The following is a 19,409-nucleotide window of genomic DNA, read 5'->3' as shown; positions in this document are numbered from 1 at the left end:
TAAAAACTCTCAAAATGAGTTTTGTGTTACAAATTGAATCCAAAACTCTTAAATAAATTATATTACAACACAAATTCATCCCAATACGACTCATCAAAACATAGTGTAAATGTACTCTTAAATGAAAAATACTAATTTATTTTTTAAGATAATTAGTAGTTTTTCTTTCTCTTTTTGTTTTAAGTTAGGGATTTGAGAATTGTCACCTCATAATTGAAAAATACTATATTCTTTATAGACATTAATGGAAAATTTGACTTACTACAACCAAAGTACAAAACCTCTAGACACAAAATTAATTTGTTGGTCTGTATACAAAGAATGTTTAAATCACAAATCAAAATTTCTTAAAGCCATCACAAATTGGACACTCATAGATCAACCCTCCAATCTTACCAAAGTTAACAGAAAAAAAGAAGAAGAAGAAGAAGAAAAATTCATGCTTCCTAAACAAGTAGTCAAATCAACCAAAAATAAAGTTGAGAGTTATGTGTACTATGCATGCATGGCTTGATGCTTCCTAACAACTTCCAAAAGAAATAAACATATAGAACAAAAAATTTGAATATCATACCACAGCTTGATACTTCCTTACAACTTCCAAAAGAAATAAAAACATTGTGTTTCAAAGTCAAAGAAACTTTGGTTATAGAAATGAAGGAAATTCTGCCATGAGGCTATCAATGTCCATAGCCTTAAACATAATTCAAGCATTGCTTCAATAAAATGTCTAAGAAACTTGGTAATATAAATACCCATTTCATTCCATCCATTCAACTTTATACACACCAACCCATGTCCAAAAAATTCAAAATTCATATAGAGTTAATTATTATGTTTAAGGTCGTAATTAGAATTAGAATTAAAATTGAATTTCAATGGATGAATAAGGAAAGTCGAAATCAGAAAAAAGCAGCCCTTATGACGTTACATCAATGGTAATTGCATACCAAAGAGGGCATCCCCTCTCTCTATGTCCAATTCCTTTTCATCTATTCAACACTTTCTCTCCACTTTCTATCCCATTGTCCCCCTAATTCTACTATTTCTACTTAATTCTTCTATATTGATTTTTAAAAAAGTTAATCTATTTAATTAATCAATTAAAAATTCCTAAATTTATTTTTCTAATGGTTTTTTGGGTTAAGTTGTTGAGAATTTTCAATAGATTTGGTTGTACTTATATAAATGTGAAAAAGAAGGTGTGTTTACGTTGTAAAACTCTTTCTAATTCACAATGATTTCACAACAATATTAGAAAGAGAATCAAAATAATTATTAGTTAATAACATTTTCAATTATAAATTTAATTACAGAGTTTTAAAGTTTGTATCAAGTTATAAACTTTTAAAAATATTTAATGGATCTTTGAATTTTTCAATTTTGTCCAATTTATATATCACCTCACAATTTCAAACATTCAATAATTTTGTCTTTAATATATTTCTGAATTTTAAAAAACGTCAAATAAGTCAATGACATATCAATAAAATCGAAAAGGAAATTAAGTTGGGAAAAAAAAAATGAAATGGGGGGTTTTTTCATTGAAAGAGCATATGAGTTAGTAACTGTTGAAAATGGTGTATGGTTGAGAAATTGATGACATTGACAAAGTTCAAATTTTTTAAAATCAAATCAATATAATAAACGTCTTTTTCATTGTTAATCAAAGACCTAAAAGTTAATTAGTAATTAGTTAAATAAGCATTACAAGTAATTGTGTGAAGTGCATTGTGCTTTGGTGGCATTGTACTTACCTTTCCTTATTTCACTTTCCTACGCAAAAGATATCGATTTTGCTTTTATATTTTCCCAATTTTCAATACCTCATTTCCCTTTATATTACATTAATTATTCTAATCTAATCATCTTGTAAAAACCAAATTTTACTACTTTCAATTTACTTACAATTCTTTTATAGCACATTAAAAGTTTTCTCATTTAACCCTAATTAAAAAAACTAGAGTTAAAAGGGTAAGAATTATAAATTTACAAATGTATGGTAGTAGGAAATCTTGTAAATTACGTATCTCTACATGTCCAATTACCTCAATGATGTCGAAGATTTATAATCTAAGATTACCACAAAATATGCCACTTCTAAATTTTCAACTTTTACATAACTAAAAGATTTAAAGTTAATTAATACGTTTAATGTATAAAACGACTCTAAACTTTTAGTCTACTAGATTTGTAAATTTTAAATAATGGTAATACGTATATATTAGACACAAAATTAAAATATGACTAAATAGATTAAAATAATACAAAATTTACACTTGTTTTTTAACGAACTTAATTGCTCTAATGTTATGTTTTAATTATGATTTTCATGATCTCCTTCGAGTGAAATGTCTATTTATAATAGATTTTTTAAGACGTTATTTGACTCGGGATTTTGCGGAAATATGAAAATGGAATGGGGAGAAAATTGGGAGGAAGTTTGAATAAAGGGAAAGATTAAATAAGTAGAGAATAGGTGTAAATGAAAGGGGGAAAAGTAAGTGTTCCCCACACAAACCCAAAAACCAAAAACCAAAAACCAAAAACATTCCAATTTTTTCCATCCACACAAGTTGGCAATGTCACCCCCATCCTATGTAAACTTTCCACGAAAAATCCAATTCCCCAAATTCAATAAATAAAACCAAAAACGTAAAATTTGAAATTTTGCAACGAAATCCTCCGAAATTAACGTCCTTTTTAACACTATTATTATAAAATCAATCCCCGTTGACATTTTTATTATAAATACACCCCCATTACATAATTCATATTTCATAATTCATAATTCATAATTCCCCCATGCAATTAATTCCTTCATAAACCACAATGCCTTCCTCTTCCTCCCAAACCTCCATACCCATTTTCATCCTCCTCCTCCTCCTCCTTCTTCTCTCCGGGCTTTCCTCCGCAACTCGACCGGGTAAGACCATGGAGTTTACGGAGATGAATCCCGACATGTCGAATTCTTACAAAACTGCCTTCCGATACGGTGGTCAGACCTTCAGCTTCCTCCCCAAAGGCGTTCCCATTCCTCCTTCCGGCCCTTCCGACCGCCACAACTCCGTAGTCGACTCTCTTCCTCCCAATTAAATTCGATTCATATATACGATGGGTATCATTTTTATTTTCTTCTTCTCATTTATATATACACTGTATAGAAAGAAAGAAAAGAAAAGCAACAATCAGTCAATTTTCTGACACACATATTGTAATGTATTAATTATTTTCACCCAATGAAATTAATCTTTGCTTGTTTTAATTTCTCAAGTGTGTGTTTGTGTTGAGGAAGTTACGAGTGGCATGAAAGGAAAATTTGGTAGTGTTAGGAAATTAAAAAAAAAAAATGTAGAAAGAGAAAAGAAAAATTCGGTAGAAAGTGGGGGAAAACACAAAGAAGAAAGTAGAATGAATCGTCTGAAATTCAACTTCATTAAAAGCAGTGGCGGATTATTGATTATTTAGTGAGAGGAAAAAGACATCCACGTTCTTCATCCATTCCATTAACGCCCATTTAACATTAACTTATCAACCATTAACTAACCCTTAACCCTTCATTCTTTTTTCTTCTTCTAAACTATATTATAACCCAATTTTAACTGGTGAGGAAGTGATAGAGTTTTCTCCCATTCCCATCAACTATTTTATTTGATTTTGAACCAAAAATCCCATAATTATAAGCATAGAATCTAATGATATATCATTTTGTTACGACATTTACAATGTTTAGATTTGGAAGGAAAATAATGAGTCTTAAGACATTTTGAACTTCTATATTTTCTATTTTTTGCCTTCAGATTTTTGTGTAGTATATAAAAATAATAGATCAGTAGTAGCTTCTATTTATTTATTTTATTTTCCTCTCCAGCTGAATTTTGATTGATTGTTTTATAATTAGCTAAGTTCACGACGTAATCTCAACATTTAATATGGATGATTTAATTGAGTGAAGTAATTTATACATTTAAAATTTATATGGAGCTTTTGTATGCAAGTTGGAAGATTTATTGTCGCAATTAAAGTAAACGTGATACATATATGTTCTAAAATTTAATGAGATTTAAACTCTTCACTTTTGTAAGGATTTCGAAGAATTACCTACCTTTCAACTTATTAATTAAACATAACAAGATGAATTTTTTTGTTTAATTTTTAAGAAACATCATTGTAAATAAAGTTTTTTTTTAGTTTAAATTTAACAGAGGAGAAATAGCATCCAAGTGTTGGGCTACTTAGATTGGGCCATGAGGTGTGAGGCCCTTGGGCTACTTAGCCCCTTCTCGTTTAACCTGTTAACTAAATACTGAATGTGTGTTAAGTATTTTTTGGGAGAGAAGCAAAGTACATAGATAAGATTGAAAGAGAAAAAAAGAAAAGAGAAAGTTTGATTTGAGAGAGAGAGAGAGAGAAGAGGGGGAGACAAAGAAAGCAGGAGGGGAAGGGATGAAGGCTGTTTGCCCCCAGCTGTACCCAACATCCTCTCTTCTCATTTAACCCCTCTTTTCTTCTTTCATCTTAAACCGTCTTTTCATTTGTCTAAAGTACAAAAAGACGTTTTCCTTTTCACCATATAATTAATCAACCCTCCCTCCCTCCTCTTTGGATTTCTCTATGTTTGGGGATAACTTGCATGTCATACGTAACTCACCTCTACAGATTCAATCTTTTCTTCTTTTCGTAAACAGTTGACACATTTAGGATGCTCCACTGCTTCTTCTTCTTCTTCTTCTTTCTTCTTCACCACCACAACACTAACTTACCTTTTTAATCCCGCTCTTTCACGGACAACTTTACCTATTAAAGATATTATCAATAGAAGAACACTAAATTTTCCCCCCAAGAACAATCCTCAGTTCTCCCAATACTATTTTAGACATCACATGGACCATATCTTTGGCGTAGATATTTATGAAAATATTAGAAGAGAGCATGTGATATTAGTACAAAATATATGAATAACAAAGTCAAGAAGAGGGCATGTGATATTAGCTAAAAGTGGCAACTTAAAGTCAGAATTAGCCTATAAAAGCAAATTCGCTTAAGCCCTTAGACAAAGCCAAGATCACTTCGCCTTACTAAACGTATAACAAAACATGCTCTAACTCAACTCATAATATGACCTAAAGATGCTCGATTGAGGTTGAGACCAACTCTAACTAAGCATGAAATCGGATAAGTTTATCTAAGAATCCCCGTCTTTATAAGTTGAATTTATGGGCTTAAGGATGATAGTTGGTGCGATGTTGTCTTTGTTAAGAGAAATTTTTACTGCTATGCTCTCTGTATAACTAAAATTACAGTTAAAAATGGTGTGATAATGATTAAAAAAAGAAATGGTTTTGTTGAGGGGAAAACATAATGGTTTAGGGGCCCAAAAGGGTTGAAACAAAAAACAATGGTTAATGATAAAAAGGTTAAGTTTTAACGGCGAAGGGCCACGAGTGAGTGTGTTACCAAAATTATAGGATAAAAGAAGACAAAACCAAATATCATCAATTTTTGACACACATCCCCACCTCCCAATTCATTGTGTTTTTTTCTCTTATCATTGTGCCAATGTTCTCAATAACACCCATCTATTCTTTCATTATTGCTAATAATAATAACAGCAACAAAAATCAAAATTAATCCAACTCTTTGGGATAGAGACATCCGGATTATTATATGTCATTAACAATGGTGGAGGTTGTCAAGAAGAGAAATGTGAACTCACACATTTCAACCTCAAAACACTAGTTTCTTTGTCAATATGAATATAACTTGATGAATAAGACACTTGCTATCATTTTGGTTGAGGGTTTGATATCCACTTTTGTGATACTAACAAAAATGTCAACTTCTTCTTTAACCCATTTGTTAACAATTTTATTGTTACCAAAACTCTAAATCTTGAAAAACCAAACAAAGGTTGATATAGCTTTTCAGATGCCCCACTCGTAAAAACCAAAAAATCAGATTGGTATGCTCTGAGGACTCCAACTTATGTTCCTGCATTTATCTCTATTGTCCGTTTAACCAATGCCTAAAATTGTAAAAACAAGGAATGAAAAACAGAGAATTAACAGAGAAACAAACGAATCTTAACAAGAAAACTATACATCAAAATCAATGCATCATTACATGAAAGGAAGAACAATGCATTTCATCCCCATAATTTGATTGATCACAAAAAGAAGAAGAAAAGGGGGGGGATCAAAAGTTCAAACCCTAAGCAAGTAAATGCTGAGTTCAGGCCCTGCATTACAATCTGGGCTCATCATGTAATAAGCTTCAGAATCCTTCGACCCAATTACCCTCTCAAATCTAGCTCTCATATACATTAATTCCTCATCCGAACCATGCCCTGGGGGCAAGACCCCAGCCCCCATCGTGATCGGCTCCACCGCCTTCAAAATCTTCTGCTCCTCTGTTCCACATTCTCTTCTACTCCCATACCCACATTTCTTCCCATTACAATACGTTCTCCAAAGTGCTTCTTCCACTAACTTGCAATTCTTCTTCCTCTCTGTTTTCTTCTCACATTCCAACGCGATCCGTACCAACCCAGATGCCATTTCTCGAACCAGAACGCTGGTTGGTGTCGAGAGCTCGATTAAAAACGTTGGACTCTGTTTTGGGTCTTCTTGTAATGCGAAATAAACGTGGCCTCGTCGGTAGCCATAGAGTGTACCGATGACCCGGCCGCCGAGGCGGGAGCGGTGGTGGGTTGGTCGGATCCGGGAGAAGACTGTTAAAGCAGTTCGGAGCTTGGAAACATGACGAATGGATGAGGATGAGGATGAGGAAGAGGCAGAGGCAGAAGGTTTGATGTGGGTTTTGGTTTTGAGGTCGCGTTCTCTGTCTTCTTGAGTGAAACGAGAGGATAAACTGAAAGATGAGATTTGTTGGTGTTGTTCATCTTCTTCGTGAAATTTGTTCTTCCAGTTGAAGTAACGCCTTGAGAAAGAGAAGGAAGAGTCATGGAGGGATTTGGACATGGTAGTGTGGTGTGTAAATTTGAAAGAGAAAAGAGAAATGAGTGAGAGAGAAAGTATAAAGGAAGTAAGTGATATTAGAAGAGAAGAGAGATATGTTATGGGAGAAATAGGGAAGTGGGAATTTGAAGAAAAAATGTCAGAGATTGTAGGAGATGGAGGTAGCCATGGGAGAATCCTGAGGAAAAAGGAAGGTGAGCAGACCTACCTAATTACAATATCCCAAAAAAAAACATAAAAACTGACAAATAAATACACACCCATCACTTTTGTTCTTTCCTTTCTCTCTCTCTTTTCCAAAATACTTCTTCTACAAACACACTCCCACAACTCATAACCTTTCATTTATACATGTTTTTCAAATTCTCTTTCAACTAGGACTCCTTCTACATTTTGATTCCACTAAATGGGTGTGATAATGGTCTATAATGGAAAATCTAGGTATTAAAAGATTTAGATATTTCTTTATATGAATCACTTGTTTCATTTCATTTCATGTATGTTAACTTTTAATACCCATCCCATACTACTCAGATTGCATTGTTTGTTTGTCTTTCTCCTTTCAAACAATGAAAGCAAAGTTAGAACACTAAATTGGTTTACTATAGAAAAAGAAAAGGTGATTTGGGAATGGAATGTGCGGCGGCCCACAAAGTGAAAATGTCAAATGAGGGGTTGCAGTATTCCATAGAAATTGATTAATGCCACAAGTCCCAACCAAAACCAAAGCATATTTTATAATAATAACCAAATGTCATTTTGGCATCTTCACATTGCTTAGGCTTTAGGGCTTAGGCATCTTTCATAACCAAGTCACTGACACAACTGCCCCTTTCTGCCATGCCCCCTCTCTACCCTTTTATCCAAACCCAAATTCTTCTTTTTTTTTTTTAAATAATGCATACAAAATATTAAAGTATTGATATTGATGGTCAACTTAGCTACACATAATAACTTCACTAATTAAAACTGTCCTAAGTTGATCTTCAAATTCCCTCCTCAGTGTAAGTTTCTTGGTCAAACCATCTAAAATATCTATGACATGAATGTAAAAAGAAAACTTATAAGCTGACATTTTAAACCAGTGATATCTTAAATTCTACGTTTTAGGGAGTAGGTTTAAATAAAAACCAAAAACGAGAATCTCACTTTTATTTTATTTCATTCTTTTGTTTATTATATTGATGATCAAAGTCAAATATGTATGCAAATTACTTCTAAACAAAGATAAAATGAATGTTTTATAATATATAAAAGGACAAAATTAAACAGAACTGAGAAAAGAAAAATGTTGAGACTGCAAGAGACAAACAGCTCAGAAGCAGTGTCCTGAATGTCAAAAAATGTCAAAAGAAAGACGAGATAAAACAAATGGGAATTTGGTAAAGCATTGAGCCAATAAACACACATTAAACAAAAGCTTAAAAAGGCTGAGAAAATGGCATACCCTATCACCATCCTACCACTCTCTTTCTATCTTCTTTTTCTTCTTTTTCTTCTTTTTAAATTTTATAATTTTTAGGATTTTGTTTGTTGATCCCTAGGTTTTCAACTATATATATAAAAATCAAATCATAGACACCTCAAATATCAAATCATTTGAATAATTTTACATCCACTGTACCATAACTGATGTTATTTTTATTTAGAAACAAAACCAAGTTTCAACAAAGTGAGGAAGAAAGTCTGTATTGTTATTATTATATTTGTTTGTTGAGTTATAAGAAATATTATAGACTATATCACCTTGTATTTGCACACTTGAAAAAGATCAAAGATGCTTTATGCATATGTAAACCATAATTATTGTTCTCTCTCTCTCTTTTTCAATCCTAATACATTCCAATTCTTTATGTTTAGTTAAACATCTCTGAATATGCTTCTCATATATAGTTAGTGTATTAATGGTTATTAAATAAAGCTAGTTTTAGAAATAATTTGTAGGTTGATTGGTCAACTCCAATTTAGTAATACTGATTAGAACTTGGTCTAATGAAACCAACTAAAGGGACAATTGAAAGATATAACATAATGTTATGTTAAAATATTGGTAGACCTATTTTCCCATACGTCATCGCAGGCCCATCTCAAGCTCATCTTCAGTTCGTTTCGAACTCTTTTTCATGGGCCGAGCCCACATAAAGAAGCTTCACTTCCTTAAACACCATGGGCTCACCCAACAGAATTACATTTTTTTTAAGTATTTTTCTAAATTGTAAAAGTAATTAATTTAAAAGCAGATAACCTTATGATTGTCGTATGATATCACTAATTTTACCATATTTGTAATATGCAATAAACGGTTCTTTTCTAAATGTTTTTGTAAAACTATATTGCAAATATTTAACGTGTAGTTGCAAATATAGGAGTTAGATTTAAAAAAATTAAATATATAATAATAGTTTAAAAAATTAAAATATAGCAAAATTTATCAAAGTCTATCGATGTGATAGACTTTACTATATTTGCAATTTTTAAAAAATGTTATCATATACTTAATTATTATTACCAAAATCGTTACCTATTATAATTATCAAATTCTTTAACTATAGTTGGAACCTACTATAAAGGTCTAAGGTTGAATCTTAACCAAATTTAAAAAATAAGACCAAGATTCTCAAAACATTTTTTTATTTACTTTTCAAAATTTGACTTGGTTTTTAAAAAAACATACGTACATAAAATACAAAACACAAATTCTAAAGATGAAACGAGGTTACTTTTCAAAAACTATAACAAAAAAAAAATACATTAATCAATTCTTAAATAAATATAGCTAAGATATCTTTACAATAATATGATATTATCTATTTTAAAAATGATCTTCCTAAATTTTCTTCTTTCTCGGTTTCAGCCAAAAAGAAAAATCTCATTTGATAAAAAACAATTTGCCCAACTTTTATAGTAACCAAAATCACACAAGAGAAACAATTTCTTCAAACTTGCAACACTTTGTTATTATTACATAAATTCCAATTTTACAATGAAAGTAAAGGTAGGAACAAAACACCTTTTCCTTCTCCCACCCATTTCAACTCCAAGATTAGTGATTTCAAGAGCAAGAAAATTTAATATACAACAAGCTTAATTACCCACTGATATAATCCCTGATATATAGTATATATGAAGATATATATTTATGATTTCAACACCTGACCCGAACCCATGCAGATCCAACCTAACCATGGGGCAGCTAGTTAGCTTATTGTGGGAAAGGGATTAAAGCCATCCGTGACCATTTTCTTGATAGGTCCAAACAAAGGGTGAGGAAGTTTGTCCCATTCATACCAATCCCAACCATCACATTTTTCAGGCTCAAGGTTGATCGGTGTTTGTGTGGGATCTGTCAATACTGCTCTTACGAACACCACCACGTAATGAGCCGGTTTTGGTTGGTCCATGAACAAATTATTCGTCACTTTTAAAAACTCAATCTTCTCGATGTCCAAACCTGTCTCTTCTTTGATTTCTCTTATGGCACATTCTTCAAAATTCTCTCCTGTTCAAATTTAAAATAATTTAAAGTTACGTTAATCATAAACACACTTAAACCCATCTTTAAGTTTTACGTATTAGTACTGCAGTTACCAAATTCGAGATGGCCGCTTGGGAGAGAATATTTGGAGTTTCCAATGGACACAAGTCGACGTCCCATGAGAATCCTTTTATCTTTCAACAAACAGATAGCAACGGCAACTTGTGGAGACGGGGAGGCCATATGATGATCATCGTCTTCATTTGCTTTGACTAATTTTGGAGAGTTATTCTGTTGGGCCGCAGACACCATGTTTGAAGATGTTAGAGAATGGGCAGAAGAATCTTCTTAGAACGTAAAAGAGAAGAGAAGAGGGGTATGGTATGGAGTTTGGGGATGATGGTGTTGTTATTTATAGGGGTCACAATGGAGGCATTGCATTGCATTGCATGCCCACGAAGTTGCTTAAAGGAAAATTGCTCTTTTGTTTTTCCTTCCATTTTCTTGAAATGGGGATAAGTTTAAATTTAAGGTCTAATTTCATATTTGAATACGACACCCAATTTCCTATATATTCTTTCTAAAAAATAACATATTCACATATTACTTTTTATTTATTTATTGAATCTTTAAGTCAACCAAAATCGTTTGTAAAAACACCAAAAAAAATCTATGTTACTATATTTTTTAAATTACAAAAATACCAAATTTAAAAGCTGATAGTCATATGATATATCTAACTAATTACTTGTCATATTTCTTATATTTGTAATATGTAAAAAAAAAAAATGTATTGTAGAATCCTAATGTCTACGTACGAAATATAAACACAATGACTAGAAAATTGTTAGAAAACAAACATCATTATTATTGGAAGATTAATCAAATAATTCAAAATAAAATTTATGGGGTTAACTTTTTTAGAAAAAAAAGGACAAATCAAATAATTATACTTTTGAATTAATGGGGTGTGGCCCTCTAGCCTCCATATTGGTCCAAAAGTAATTTAATACAGGTACCTAAGATTTTAGCTATGAGACAACTTGGCACGTTAATTGTCATATCATATTCATCCAATGTTGACCAACCAATGTAGTGAAATTCACCTCTTATCCAATTTGAATTTAGTTGTGATTTAATGTTTAATTCTCAAAATTTAGTTGGGGTCAAACAAAATTCCCAATTTAATTTGAAAACGAACACACTCTCCTAATCTTTTTGAGCTCAAATTGTAATATTAATTGACATTACTATTTTTCTATTTATTTAAATGTATTGTATCGAGTTCATGTCCGCAAAAGTTGATCATGTCATTAATATTAATATATAGTTGAGATCCACATCTATGTATATATAATTTTTGGGTCAATATTTATAGAAAATTAAATAGGATTTTAATTATTTCAAGTGAATTAAATATTTTGTTAGATTATAAAGTGTCCCACCTCATTATTGTATATGGAGAAAGTATGAGGAAAATAGAAGAAAAGGACCATAAATTAAATTAAAATCACAATGGGCTTTGGACTTTATAGACGTAATGCTGACAGCAATGAGACCTCAGGAAAATCATTTGGATTATACACAAAAAAGTGTGTATAATATTTGACTGTTTCAATCAATTTTGAGGATATATAAACTACATCTCTTCATACTTTCTCTTTGGTCCAATTGACCCTCAATTTAGTTATAGAATCCAACATCCCACAGACTGCTGCTTCATAAACCATTTCTCTTCCTAAAATAATTACACATTTATCTTCAAAAGAAAATAACGTTACCAAATGAACATAATTTTATCCTACGTTTTTTTTAATATATTGTCAATAACGACGGCTTCTAAATAACATTTTGATTGAGTAATAACGACCGCTTCTAAATAACATTTTGGTTGAGTGCTCAATTTCTTTTTAGTCACACATCTCTTTCAAAAGAAATCTAATTGTTATGGACATACATATATATTCATTCTCACCGTTGTTGGTCTAATTCATTGTCCTGAATCAAACTTGTGATTGTAAAAAGAGTCGTAGGAACTCAAACAATAATTAATATTGATTTGAAATCAACCGACGAAAAAATAGAAAAAACCATGTAGATGGATTATTAATCTAAAACTATGTTTAATTAATTGTAGTTTGTAGAATTTGTTCGGTCTTGTTTTATTGTGTGTGAGTGTGAGAATGGTGGTGTAAATTTTATAGTGAACCTATATCCTGTTCCCCATGAAAGTTACTATATATATTAATTTAGAACAATAATCAAATTCAGTTTCTTTTGCTTTTATTATGAAATTTTGAGTTCAAAATAGAGAGGGAAGTTCAGGTTGACTAAAGATGATATTTCATTACCATTGTCTATCGAAAGAATCACATATATATAGTTCTGCAACAAATCTTTCCAAATCATGATATGCTAAATTTATCTTTCCTCCATTTGTGACCTACAACAAATGAACTGCAACTAAGATCAGAGGAATACTAAATTTCACATGGGGATGTAGGTTGATCGATGATAATCATGTTGTTAGAAGGGGCTAACACTACGAGCTAACATCAACATGATCTCGGGTACAAATCGTCTTCTTGGAGGTGCTACTGCATCTTTTGCCAGCGCTTCCGCGTCATTGGCATGGATGATACCAACAAGATCTTCAAACATTTGATCTCTCCCACCCCTCAATGGATCCTGGATAATCAAAGATTAAGGTTATTGGAAAAACCTAAGAAAAGGAACTGTTCAAACCAGCAAACATTACTACTTCAATGAATCTAAGATGTTCTTTTACCTGAACAAATACATCTGTATGCGTCTTTCCTTCGTAGAAAAATGTTTCGGTTTTCACTCCAACGCTTTGAAGAGTCTCGGCAAAAGTCTTACTGCATTGCAACAAAACTACTTGGAATACAAGAAATGCTTTAAATTTGGGAGATAAAACTTCTTGGAGTTTAAGCCATTACTTTTATCTGTGTTATGTATGCTTTGGCTTAGCTAAAAACCTCCACCCTTAGTCAGGGAAATATTGGGATTGTTGCTATGGTTATTAGAAGGGACATGTTAGAAATTACATAGTAAATTTGTCGGGGCGTTTAATTTATGAACAAAGGGCTTGGGTTGGGACTAAGGTGTGAAAATTTTGGTAGGAGTAACCCTCTAGAAAGGCTAAGGTATAACTGTAGTTTAATTATTCTTATTGATATTTCTCTGTTTAGTGATTTTATATGTTCTTAGTTGTTCTTGAGTGTTCTTGTCTGGTAGTATTCTAACATTATGTACCTAGCATCTGATGGTATAGAATAGTCTGCTGTTCCATGGAATAAAATGATGGGAGGAAGAATCGAGACTGCCGCTCCTATGTTGGGTTCTTCCAAGATCATTACCTCGGGTGAAAATCGTTTCAAGGATTGTTCTCCTTCCATTATGCTGCAATGAAGTATATGATTACATTGTAAAAAAATTCAAAATTATGTACGTATGGTAATAATTTTGTGCATGAACCTCTAATAGTAATACCTTAGAAACAGAGAACGAGATAGACCTCGAGAGTGAAAGTAATCTACCAAATTGAGCAAATTATACCTGCTTACATGCAGAGAAGAAAATGGTTAAAAAATCACAGCACGTCAAATGATGAGAACAGATACTTATAAGAAGAACATTATCATAGAAGAGAATGCCAAAGTATACCCTTTTCAGGCCAAACTCTTGAATCCATAGTGGTAGAAATACTCACCCTCCTGACAAACCAAAATAAGCTTTGATCTGAGACACACTCCAAGAGATACTTTCTACTTTGCGAACCTCTTTCATTGCATGCTCCAAAAGCGTGCAGGCAGCTATATGTGCTCCAGCTGACTGACCCATTAGATAAATTCTTGAAGAAAAGAAACAAGAACAGGGTTTCACAGTCAGTGACTCAGTACAACTGAATGGTGATAGATAAGGCTCAAAATTTGAAATAGAAAATTACGGCAATATACATTAAGGGGCTTAGTTTTCTCTTTAATCTCTTCTAAAAAAGTTTGGACATTCATCCAAGTTCGAATTTACTGAAAAAAATCCAGCTTTCTCACGCAATATCGACAACAAGCCTAGCCCCACCAATGCTTCGATCAATAGAGATTATCCTTATCTTCTTGATCATTTTCTAGTCCCAATGCTACATTAAGATATTTTACCAAATACATGATCATTTCTCCTTAATCGATTATCAAATAAACTCGCTCTATGACCTTATACTTTCTCATGTTCATCGTTTTTATTAAATTTGGTAGTATGGGGTTCCATCTCAAAATCAATTGGCAATGAGAGGAGTAGCCCATCTACCTTATATGGAGTATGAGTCCCCTTGGTTTTTCCAACGTGAGACTCTCAACTTCTCCAACATGCCCCCTCAAGATGGTGCCTCTTTGGTTTCACCTATCTTGGATCGAATACCCGTTTGGTTTTAATGGGCTCTGATACCATGTTAAATTTGGTAGTATGGGGTTCCATCTCAAAACCAATTGGCTATGAGAGGAGTAGCCCATCTACCTCAAATTCTCTTCTGCTTCTTTTCTCCAATGGCTTCCTCTAATCCTAATCTCTCAATTCCTTCAATGGATTTCCTCTTAAACTTCCCAACCACCTTCTTTCCTCCAACGACACACAGTTTAGGCCATGGCATTGCCATTGCATTTGGCGTTCTGGATCGCTGATATGGTTTGGGGTGCCTTTAGCGGCTGTATTTCTTCTTGTTTGGCCTTTGCGGACGAAGTCGCCAGCTCCATCAGAACTGGCGATATTGGCACTTTTCACATTGGCTGACCGGGTTTTCTTCGATTTTCATCAATTCTTAACTCTCTGAGATGGTGGCTTGGCTTGGGGGCTTAGATAACTTGAGGTTGAAGACTTGCCTGTAACTATGAAGACTATTCACCTTAATCTAGCTAGTGAATGGATGTCAAGCGCCCCTACTAACGAAATTAGATTATGAGGCTGTCGCAATGTGACCAACAATTTAAAGTTGTTGATGTGTGAGAGAAACTTTGAAAGTACTTTGAATTCAAGGAAATATAGATTGAAGACTTGTTCAAAAAAAAAAAAGCCAATTGGTTTTGAGATGCAACCCCGTACTATCAAATTTAACAGTTTTCATCATCGATCTGCCTTCCTGCTCCATTTTCTGTAACTACATGTTAAATTTTGACAACTTTTTTTTTTGTTCGACCCAACCCATGAACATCTGAAACAAAGACAAACACTTCATTTTTCCCAGCTCGAAATCCTGTTTTTGATTTGTTACTTTTTCCTAACCTTCCGTCTCCTATTCTTCAAGTTTATGTGATAACAGGAAACACCTTCGTCCAAAGCTTTTTGAACCAATCGTTCTTTCTCCCTTCATCAAATTCATCGATGCCGAAATACCCTAAATTCGTGCTCAAGAACACTATCCCTGATACCAATCTTAATGTTGAAAAGGGAATATTTGAGTAAATATTTGATGGGGGTGGGAAAAGAGAGCCTTCAGTTAATTGATCGTTCCCGTCCACTGTTATCTCGCTTTCTTCTGGAATTTCCCCATTTCTTCTTTCTGGTGGAGCTGCTCTCTGTACAGAGACATAAAGACAGACATCTCTCTCCACTCTTTTATCATTTTAAAACAAGAACGGACTAATTCTCAAGGACACGAACTCTGCACACTCTCATGATTAACCACCTTTGCAACAGAATGATTAAATATATCTACGCTCAACTTAATCAAAACTTTTAAGTTAAGAAGTTAAGGCATTACCTGTTTGGATCGCCTCCAAATTCTCTAATGTTATTACACAAGAACGAGATACCTTGGGAGGCATCATCAATCATATCACTCATAGTTCCCTGAGGAAAATTTCTACATCAAAAGTATGTACAATTTATCATTAACTACACTGAAAAACAATTTCACTTGGTGCGATGAACATTTGACAATGATGATTATATCAATATTCATACCAAATTACCTGTAATCGATGCATGCTACAATGACATCTCTTTCTGATAATTGTTGCCCTAGAAGACAACCCCAAGCTTTGTAGCTGCAAGAACAAACACAATTGAATAAGTTGATTTACTACAACCCTTCCTCCACTCTATCATCATATTCATAATAATTTCCAATGTTTACCCAATAATCCAAGCCCCGCCAGTGATGAAAGCAACAACTGGTTTTGGGCCGTCAATATGTTTTGGAAGATAAAGATCCAACCTGTACCAGAAAATTTAATGCTTCAACATATAAAAATGGGATTCCAACCAGCACTTTCATCTTAAATTCACATAAGAGAAATATATAGATCCTATATTGGTTCCTCACTTATTCCTTGGTTTATCACCATAAGGTATACTTCTGCGTATCTGACTGGAAGAGAAATAATAATAACCAACTGCAAGTAACAAAGTTCACCATGATCAAACCAGAAAATGGGTGGAAAATATCAGTTAACTTTAATTGACATTGCATAAATAAATATAACAATCTACAAGAATCTTAACTTACCTTGAAGAAAACCTGGAAGAAGAAAAAATGAATAGCAACCAAGTGCCAGAAACCTTGCAATCCATCTAAATGCTACCCTGAATAATCAAATAAGTTGTATAATCTCGAACATCATAAGCCATTCAATAAGAGAACCTGATGATAATGGTATATAACTTAAATATCAGCCAAAGCTGATGTTGTAGATTTTGGCCTATCAATTTATATCCATGATTCTTAATTTTTCTACGCGAATCAGAATCAAGAAGAGGATTGGATCAAGAAACTGATCTCTTAACGCCATCCCAAAAAGTAAAACAATAGTAGAGAACAAACGAAGCATACAAAGGACAATAAGTTAGACATTTTACCGAATATATTTTGAGAGTTTCAAACCCAAACGGGTCAGTAGAAATCTTTCAGCTCTCTCAACATCGGCATTCTCCACATCATGATCAAAAGTCTGGTGGCGGCCGTCACCGGAGAGAAAAGATAAAAATTCTTCACTCTTGACTCGCCTCCGCTTCTGCTTGTACATAGTGCTGCCGGAAGAGGAAGTTGATGTGGAGGAGGCATAGCTGGAAGTCCTAGGAAGAAGGGGCTTATGACCTATCGACCTATCGTCATCGAACAATGGAGAAACAAGAAGTCCAGTCCTATGTTCGTCGTCTTCTTTAAGCAACATAATGTCTATGGCAGTAGATGTAGTTGCCATAATGGAATTGGTGACGGAGCCCCCAGAGGAAAATGGAGAGGAAGAAGGGGGCTGGGTGATAGGTAGGATCGAAGGCGACGGCATCCTTGCAGCCGAGGAACGTGAAACGGAGGAGAGAAGGAAGGAATGTCTTTCCGTTGTTAGTTGGGCATCGGCACGGAGATCCGGCCGGTCAAAATTGTAGATACAGCCGGAGAAATGAAGATCGGGGAATGAGAGAGAGTAAGAGAGAAGATCGGGAGGGGAGTTGGTATGGTGGCTTCGTGAAGGAACCATCAGGATTTTGCCACGTTTCATCTTACATTTCGTTGACGGGTTGGACTTTGGAACAGTTGGCATTTCTCACCTTTTACTTTGGTTGCTTCGTTGTTTTTGTTTTATTTTAAACAAACTTCACTCTCCAATTTTCTTTTTTAAATTATTAAATTATTTTAATCATTCTAAAATTACTCCAGCTTATGTAAACTTTTATTCATCCATCCAATTTGGGTTCACTTCATGAATGTAAATAAAATAAAGTAAACTTTATAGTATTTAAATTATTGTGGTGTTGGGATGAAAGAATCACTTCTTAGAAGAGGAGATTATATAGTCATTCACTCATTCCTTCCAAATTTCTTTCAAATAATATCCTCCTTTTTAATCAAAGTTGTATTCGGGCTTTAGGCCCAATAACACATACAAACCGCCTAATGGTCCAATTACTTACACCCCTAATTTTTCCGGTATCGTTACGTTAAATCCTGCCTTCATGTATTACATATTTTTTGCCTAAACTTTATTGCTACTGTTGTTTTCTAAACACAGCAACTTATAAACAATTTAACATTCCCTCTCTCTACTAATAAACAAATAAGAACAATTTAATGTTCCAATCTTATTAATCTTACTAGCAACATTGCAACTAAAATAGATTGAGAATAATAATCATAAAGAAGACGACAAGAGAGAATTAGGGTAAAAACTACAACAAAGATACAAGAAGCTATGAACTTTTCTTCCTTAAGAATACGAAACTCTCACTTGATTTGAGATTTAGGCAATCTAATGGCTTCAAATTCACCTGGGTCAATGTGAAGGATCTAAAGGATACAAATTGATGTTAAAAGAAACTTAGCTCAACAAAAGTTAATAGCATTAGTGTTTGTTAAGAATACAAAGAGATTTGTCGTTCAAATAACCCTAAAAGCAAACCATAAATAATTTAAAAAAGCAAACAATGAAAAACGAAAAGACACCTGTATAAACTCGAGCTTTGATCAGCAGTCGACACCTTTTGATTAGGCGGCAACTCAAATGGAAAGAGCAATTTCACATTAAGGAAAAGAAAAGTGAATGGGAAGACAAAAGTTAGTTGTAAAACACATTGCTGAAATGCAAAGCCTTGATGCATGGAAACAATACAAATCATATGGAATACAACTCCTCTTACCTCTCCTTTTCTTTGTCCTTCTTCCTTTTTAACCCCTCTTTTCCCCTTTTCTTTACTTATTATTATCATTATTAATATGTTCATCCTTTTTATTATTATTTATATATAAAATAAAATAAAAGTAAAGGAAAAGTAGTGATTGGTAGAAGAAGGAAAGGGAAAGGGAAAGGGGTGTTGGATTCACCGTCCAATGAGCACAAAAATTGGGTTAATAAAACCAAAATAGCCTCAAACTCAATTATTGCTATGTTGTTTTCTTATACAAAAAAAGCTCACCACTTTTCTTCAATTGCATTACACAAATGTGTTTG

The 19,409-nt window shown here is 33.3% G+C and overlaps 4 protein-coding genes across 6 annotated transcripts; 1 reads left to right on the top strand and 3 right to left on the bottom strand.

Annotated features, from left to right (window-relative positions):
• Window positions 1–6,061: 6,061 nt before the first annotated feature.
• Window positions 6,062–7,268, bottom strand: LOC101215336 (protein MIZU-KUSSEI 1). Its single transcript, XM_004135365.3, has one exon. It carries the CDS (start codon window positions 6,978–6,980, stop codon window positions 6,204–6,206), a length of 777 nt encoding a protein of 258 aa, XP_004135413.1. The 5' UTR covers window positions 6,981–7,268; the 3' UTR covers window positions 6,062–6,203.
• A 2,640-nt stretch (window positions 7,269–9,908) lies between these two features.
• LOC101206191 (geranyl diphosphate phosphohydrolase) lies at window positions 9,909–10,856 on the bottom strand. The gene is made up of 2 exons (XM_004135074.3): window positions 10,566–10,856; window positions 9,909–10,476 (listed from the first exon to the last, which is right to left on the bottom strand). The coding sequence occupies exons 1-2, from the start codon at window positions 10,762–10,764 to the stop codon at window positions 10,175–10,177; spliced, it is 501 nt and encodes a 166-aa protein (XP_004135122.1). The 5' UTR covers window positions 10,765–10,856; the 3' UTR covers window positions 9,909–10,174.
• A 1,922-nt stretch (window positions 10,857–12,778) lies between these two features.
• On the bottom strand, window positions 12,779–19,074 carry LOC101206426 (isoprenylcysteine alpha-carbonyl methylesterase ICME). 3 transcript variants are annotated; one of them, XM_031886036.1, is made up of 11 exons: window positions 18,905–19,074; window positions 16,973–17,049; window positions 16,790–16,859; window positions 16,601–16,681; window positions 16,437–16,511; window positions 16,226–16,327; window positions 14,186–14,326; window positions 13,966–14,031; window positions 13,729–13,875; window positions 13,241–13,331; window positions 12,779–13,140 (listed from the first exon to the last, which is right to left on the bottom strand). In XM_031886036.1, exons 1-11 carry the CDS (start codon window positions 19,057–19,059, stop codon window positions 12,979–12,981), a joined length of 1,167 nt encoding a protein of 388 aa, XP_031741896.1. In that variant the 5' UTR covers window positions 19,060–19,074; the 3' UTR covers window positions 12,779–12,978. The 3 variants fall into 3 exon arrangements, 2 of the variants coding, with proteins under 2 accessions (XP_031741896.1, XP_004135123.2); XM_004135075.3 differs by lacking the exon at window positions 18,905–19,074 and adding an exon at window positions 17,323–18,526; XR_004216901.1 differs by lacking the exon at window positions 18,905–19,074 and adding an exon at window positions 17,323–18,664 and having other exon boundaries at window positions 13,082–13,140; window positions 13,241–13,347.
• On the top strand, window positions 14,851–15,563 carry LOC105435581. The gene has a single exon (XM_011657450.2). It carries the CDS (start codon window positions 15,112–15,114, stop codon window positions 15,256–15,258), a length of 147 nt encoding a protein of 48 aa, XP_011655752.1. The 5' UTR covers window positions 14,851–15,111; the 3' UTR covers window positions 15,259–15,563.
• Window positions 19,075–19,409: the final 335 nt, after the last annotated feature.

This window comes from Cucumis sativus, chromosome 5 (genome assembly GCF_000004075.3).
Source record: "Cucumis sativus cultivar 9930 chromosome 5, Cucumber_9930_V3, whole genome shotgun sequence".
Lineage (NCBI taxonomy): Eukaryota > Viridiplantae > Streptophyta > Magnoliopsida > Cucurbitales > Cucurbitaceae > Cucumis > Cucumis sativus.
This window is presented reverse-complemented; position numbering and strand designations above follow the sequence as displayed.